Consider the following 6,236-nt stretch of genomic DNA (forward strand, 5'->3'; position numbering starts at 1 on the left):
TTCTGGAGGTTCTGATGGTTCTGATGGTTCTGGAGGTTCTGATGGTTCTGGAGGTTCTGATGGTTCTGGAGGTTCTGATGGTTCTGATGGTTCTGGAGGTTCTGAAGGTTCTGGAGGTTCTGAAAGTGTTGAATTCGTTCCAGAAACGCTGACTCGGCGTTCCTCTGTGTTCCTGAGGTTCTCCGAAGGGGAGCTTTTATTTTGAAGGGTCCTCTGCCTCTGAGCCGCGTCGGCTGTTGCAGGATTTCTTCCTCATTTGTTGTAATTTGTTCGGAGGCGTGGAATATACGGAGCGAGGAATACGAGCTAATGATTTTCATCCCAAACAGGAATATTGATCCGACTCTGAAAGTCAGACGGAGCTGTAAAACCGACGATTATGATCTGCGCTCGGGTTTAGTTTGTTAAAACGGAGGAATTTCTCTGATGTTTCAGGTTTCTGAGCGCGGCGGCGTGGAACTTCCTGCGCCTCGTTTCACAGAGAGACGAGTAAAACTCACAGCTGGAGCTGAAAAACAAACCTTCCTGGAAATAAGCAGCTTCTTGTTGTTGTTGTTGTTGTTGTTTGTGATTTTTGTCGCCTGTCTTCACCTCCTGAGCCTCGCCGCGGGGCTGACGCTGTGATTGGTCCTTTTCCCTGAGCGGGAAGACGAAGAGGGGGATTTTCCCGCCTTAAGTCTGATTGGAACAGGAAGTTAATCGAAGCACCGACGTCCACTCGTGACATGGCCGACGCCAGAAATTCCCTCCCTCCTGACGGCACACGAACGCATCGCAGCCGACAGGAAAACGCGACAGATTGGAATAATCCGACCGGAAAAACAAACCGGAGCAGCTTCAGAAACTGATCCGATCTTCAAACCTTCGGCTGGTTTTATTGCAGCTGACTACTGAAAGCAGGTTTTAGCTGTGAGTGGAATAAAAGCTGCTGAAGGTGGAATTCAAGCAGCCAAAGACGGATCACAGGTTTGTTCCCTGGATCAGAAGGTGGGAAGTTCGGAAAACTGAGTTAAAGCAATAAAATCAGAACAGAATCAGAAACAAAAAGATCGGCTTCAGCTTCTGCTTCGGCTTCGGCTTTGGCTTCGGTTTCTCTGCTCTGTTTCTGTCTATCGCCTCCTTTTAGCTTTCAGCTTGATCATTTATTCTTTCAGCTACTGTTCGGCTCATTTAATCTTTTTGTTTTTGTTTTGCTACATTTAGCTTTTAGCTTCCTTTTTGCTCCTTTTAGCCTTTAGCTAAGGAGGAGGGAGGCTAAGGAGGAGGAGGAGGAAGTGGAAGGAGGAGGAGGAGGAGGAGGAGGAGGAGGAGGGGGAGGAAGAAGAAGAAGAAGAAGAAGAAGAAGGAGGAGGAGGAGGAAGTGGGAGGAGGAGGAGGAGGAGGAGGAAGAAGCACGGAGGAGGAGGAGGAGGAAGCAGGGAGGAGGAGGAGGAGGAGGACTCCTCACCTTCTTCTAAATCCTTCGTTCTTTTTGCCTCTCTGGGGAAAAAAAGCTCCACATTTATCAGATGTCCCTCGGTTGGCTGTGGCGGCCATGTTGAATTGGGTTGCTTCCAGCGATTACTTCGGGAAAGTTTCTTTAAAATCTGTCCGCCTGCTGGTTCCAGATATTTCGCTAACAGACAAACGAACTGAACATGAATCATTTTCATCTGACATAAAAACTGACTCAAATGTCACATCAGACATTTTTATTTTAAAGTTTAAAGTTTGAATTTCTGCATCTTGATCATTTAAAGCTGCCAGAAATGTCAGAAACACCCGAATCACTTTGTCTCATCAGAACCTAAAGACAGGAAGTTCTTCTTCTTATTATTATTATTGTTGTTGTTGTTGTTGAGAAGAAGCAGATTCCAGGTTTCTGACCCCAGGATGAGGTTTAAAGATGGCAGCAAACGCGTCTACATCTGACTGAAGATGGCTGCCGCAGCTATTTGACCTTAGCAGACACATAAATGGGTCTAACTTTGCAGTTTGTGTGGTAGTAGCTGAGAGCTATGAGCTCTGTCTTCATTAAAGGCGGCGGGTGACGTGCATTCCTTCGAGGCATGCTAGGCCTTTAAAAATTAAAAAAACGTGAACTATCCCTTTAAGGGGGGGGTTGAGTGTTTTCTGAAATGTGGACTAACTCTTTGGACACTTTCAGGCAGAGTTTCTAAAAATGAACCGGGGCCGTTTGAAACGCCGTGGAAAACTAACGGCGGTCGCCATGGCAACATAACACTCCGAAGGCGAGTCCCCGCCCCTTTAAAGTTCAGACCCGGAGCCCACATGTGTTCTAAATCTGTCAGGAAGGAGGAGGGGGGGCGGCTCCCGGCTCGGGGGCTCGGCCAGAGGAGGCGGGCGGCTGGAAAAGCTGACAGCGAGGCAGAGGGGAGGAGGAAGAGTCGGGCGGCGAAGGCCTCATGAAGCTTCTGAGGAACTTTGTTCTGTTTTTATCTCCCTGACGGCCGACGACTCTCAGAGCCCCGGGACCAGGCAGACATGGTGAGTTGGGTTTCCTGCTGGGATTGTTGGGTGGGAGGAGCTCAGCTTATCGCTGCTAAAAGTGGGACAAAATTTTAAAAAAGCTGCAGCCCCACGCAGAGACCGAGGCGGCGGAGTTTAATGGTTTGGGACGGGCCGAGGCGCTTTGGACCAACTTTAGTCCAGAAATGAAACAGAACAGAAGCGACTTCAGAACAATCTTTGTGTGTAAAGAGGAGTGGGCTGCCGGCCGCACTCCCCCCACAACATTCCCAACAACACACTGGCGCCCCTCGGGAACAAGCTGCTATAAATAAATAAGAACCGGAGCGCCGCCAAACTGCAGCCGACTGTCTGACCCGAGCGGGGAGGGCAGGAAGGGCCACGCGTCTTCTCAGGTTTTAGAGTTTTTTTGTGGGGCGACTGTGTTGGTTTCTGGTCTAGAAGCTGAAGTCAGAGTTTCAGGAATCTGTTGGGAAAAGAAACAAAACAGGAGAACTTGGTCTTCATCCAGCAGGTTGTTGAACCTCCTCCAGCAGCAGAACTCTGTGGTTCCTGGTTGTGGAGGAGTTGTGGCCCACTCTTCTTTCCAGCGTTGCTTCAGCTCTCTGAGATTCTGGACCGTTCTGCTGTGTTTGGGATCATTGTCCTGTTTGTCACATCTGACTCCAGAATCAGCCCAGACCATCAGCCCTCCACCACCGTGCTGACAGCTGCAGTGCATTCTGGGTAAACATCTGTCCTCTGGTTCTGGTCCAGAAGTCTTCTGGTTCCTTCAAGTCGAGCTGCCATGTTGTTTTTACAGAGGAGAGGCTTTAACCTTTGACCTTTGACCTGCTGACTGAGGCCTGCAGAGTCTCAGACAGAGCTCATTGCACGGTCTGACCTTCAGGGTGAATCTGCTGGGAAGATCAGCAGCTGTCTGAAATGTCTCCTCTTGTGAATAATCTTCCTCTCTGTAGATTGATGGACTCTAAATGACCTTTGACCCCTCCCAGATTGATTCTCTGAGGTCATTGCTGGTGTCTTTCTGCCCTGGCGTTGTGCTAACACCCACCTGGAGCTGCTGATCCTCCGGAAGCAGAAACTTAATTTTCGTTTTCAGTTTTCCTGTTTTGACTCCATGTTTGTTTCCGGTGGAATCTGTCGGGTGTTTTTGGTTTCCTCGGCGTTGGATCTGAATACTGATAAAGATCAGATCAGAGTAAAGGGTCAGAGGTCAGAGGTCATGACTAATTGTTGTTAATTAATCTTCATCCAGACGTGATGTTTGGAAGCTGTTTCCGTCTTTAAAAACAATCCCTGAAGGTGTTTCTGAAAGCTTTGATTTGCCTCTCTGGGAGTTTCCTGTCTGGATTCTTCCATCTAAAATAAAAATAAAAACACAATCCAGACTTTAAAATTACACCCTGGAGAACTTGTTTACATCCAGTCAGAAATCCGATGACTTTCCGAACCCAATTATAGCACCCAGGGATTTGCAAAAGGTCTCATTATCCCAATTTTTTCCCCTGATCAGATTCTTGTGTCGACAGGCGTGACGGAAGCAAAGTCGGGTCGTGTTTTATTACTCTTATTGAAATGCAGCAGATCCGTCCTGTTTCCTGAAGACCTTCAAACTCAGCTTCGACAGTTTAATTCCTTAAAACAAAAAACAATATTTTTATCTTAAGGCGCTAAATTTACAGTAAAACAAAATAAAGTTCTGTTTGGTTTATGATTATTTATGTTTAATTCTCATCTGTTAAACTAAAAATGCTTAATTTTTTTAAACATTTGACACAAATTATTTCAAGATCCAAACGAACATCAGAACAAACAGACAAATATTAGAGTTATTTAAATAGTAATAATAAATATTAATCGTAAAGAAGAAGCTGCTAATCTGCAAACTTTCTGTAATAGAGACTAAAAACTGGAGAGGAAAGGAAGGACCACGGAGTTAGGGAGTAAAAAAGGGAAATAAAATAAGGAAACATGCAGAAAGATATATATGAAGGTAATAAAGAACAAAAATGTTATCAATGGTAGCAAAGAAACAAAGAATGGAGGAAATTAAAAGTAAAATGGAGGAAAAACAACATTTAACAAAGAAAACAAAAAGGAAAGAAAGAAAAGAACGACAGGAAGCGAAGGACAAAAACTTTAAACTGTAAAGATGGAAATAAGGAAAATAAAAAGCTGAAAAGACCAAATAAAGAGAAGAACAAGTAAAGAAATAAAGGAAATAAAAAGTAAAAACAGGACCGTAGAACAAAATGAAAGGAAAGAAGGAAACATTAAACTAAAACAAGTCAAAGTAAAGATGGAACCTGCTGCTGTTAGCTTGTTAGCTTGTTAGCGTCCAGCCGAGAGGACGAACCTGAGAGCCGTAAATCAAACCACCTGTTTCGGCTCTCAGCAGCTGAAGTTATTTTAGGAGCCGAGTCAGAGCTGCAAATATCCTGCGACCCCGACTGAAACTCTGACTTCATTCATGTCCGCCGGCAGGAAAACATTTTAGCTGATTTTTAAAAAGATCAACGAGAGCGGCGAGCGAGGGCGGGTGGGAGGAGACTCGTATGATGCATTAGAAGCGCCTGGGAAAACTATCGCAGAAATAACCTTTTTTATTTGCAGGAGACAAATCTTGTAATTTATTGGACGTACTGATCGTCCCCTCCACCCTGAAGAGAACTGGGTGACTTTGAAAGTTTTATTTTTAGATTTTTGCAGATGAAATCTGTTCTCACAGTCGAAGCGTTTCGTGATTACGGCCTCCTGGCGCCCTGAAAGGTGGAGCTAAAAGAGCCACATGAGTCTGGAGAGAAGATGTGAAGAGGAAGAATAATTGACTGAAAGAGGAGAGGAAAGATGCCGTCGAGCCAAGTCAGTGATAATTTGAGGATTAGCCTTTTGGAGCAGGAGCCGACCTTATCTGAGCCGACATCTTCCTGCTGCACTGAAAGTCATTTCACAGCGATTATGACCCTCATTGTTTACGGCCGTTTAGCACAGAGAGAAAAAGGAGTTTAAACTCTGGAAACTAGATGTATATGAGGTGGAATATAACGTGGAGACTCGTGTTGACCGTTAGTGAAGGCCTCTCCTACCCAACCAGCCTGACGGCGTTCAGGCCTCCAACACGGACAAGATGGAGACCTGCAGACACACAGGGGTGGGCCTGGACGGGAAGAAGGAAGGGACAAACCCAGAGATACGAAGGATCCAACTCCTTTCTGCACAAGTAAACAAAATATTTTGAGTCAGCTGTATTTATCATGGCTGCCGCAGCCAGCTGACCATGGCTGGGACTCAGTTTTACAGATATTAAAGGGATAGTTCAGTCAATTTTGGAGCAATATTCTAACAGTTGGTACCTTATCGACCGTGATGCAGACTTTGGAGAAAGAGGAAAAGTTTTGGCCAGTAATGGCCATAAAAGAACGATATATTAGCTAACGTTAAATCTTTAAACTTTAGTGGTTTAGATGTTTCCTGAGCCGTACCGTTTGTGTTACGGCACCAATTGGATCATCGAGCTTCAGCTGTCGGACAGATGGCCTCACATCTGACTCCAGGATCCTTTGGTCTACAGAGGAGCCCCAAACCATCCTGATGACCACCGCAGCCCGAGGACCGCCGGCAGCCCGAGGTCCACCGGCAGCCCGAGGTCCACCGGCAGCCCGAGGTCCACCGGCAGCTCGAGGTCCACCGGCATCCCAAGGACCACCGCAGCCCGAGGACCACCGGCAGCCCGAGGACCACCGGCAGCCCGAGGACCACCGGCA

The 6,236-nt window shown here is 46.3% G+C and overlaps 1 protein-coding gene across 2 annotated transcripts in view; it reads left to right on the top strand.

Moving 5' to 3' along the window:
• The window catches only part of sgcd (sarcoglycan, delta (dystrophin-associated glycoprotein)), a 202,888-nt gene that overhangs the window by 98,518 nt on the left and 98,134 nt on the right, over positions 1-6,236 (top strand). The window contains exon 1 of one of the 2 annotated variants that reach the window (XM_017432743.3): positions 2,320-2,487. The exons of the other annotated variant lie outside the window; for it this stretch is intronic. Within the exon in view, the coding sequence (XP_017288232.1) occupies positions 2,485-2,487 (3 nt within the window). The 5' untranslated portion in view covers positions 2,320-2,484. Of the gene's footprint in view, positions 1-2,319; positions 2,488-6,236 lie in introns of those variants that run through there. 2 annotated transcript variants of the gene reach the window in all.

The sequence above is a fragment of the Kryptolebias marmoratus genome, linkage group LG13 (assembly GCF_001649575.2).
Source record: "Kryptolebias marmoratus isolate JLee-2015 linkage group LG13, ASM164957v2, whole genome shotgun sequence".
Lineage (NCBI taxonomy): Eukaryota > Metazoa > Chordata > Actinopteri > Cyprinodontiformes > Rivulidae > Kryptolebias > Kryptolebias marmoratus.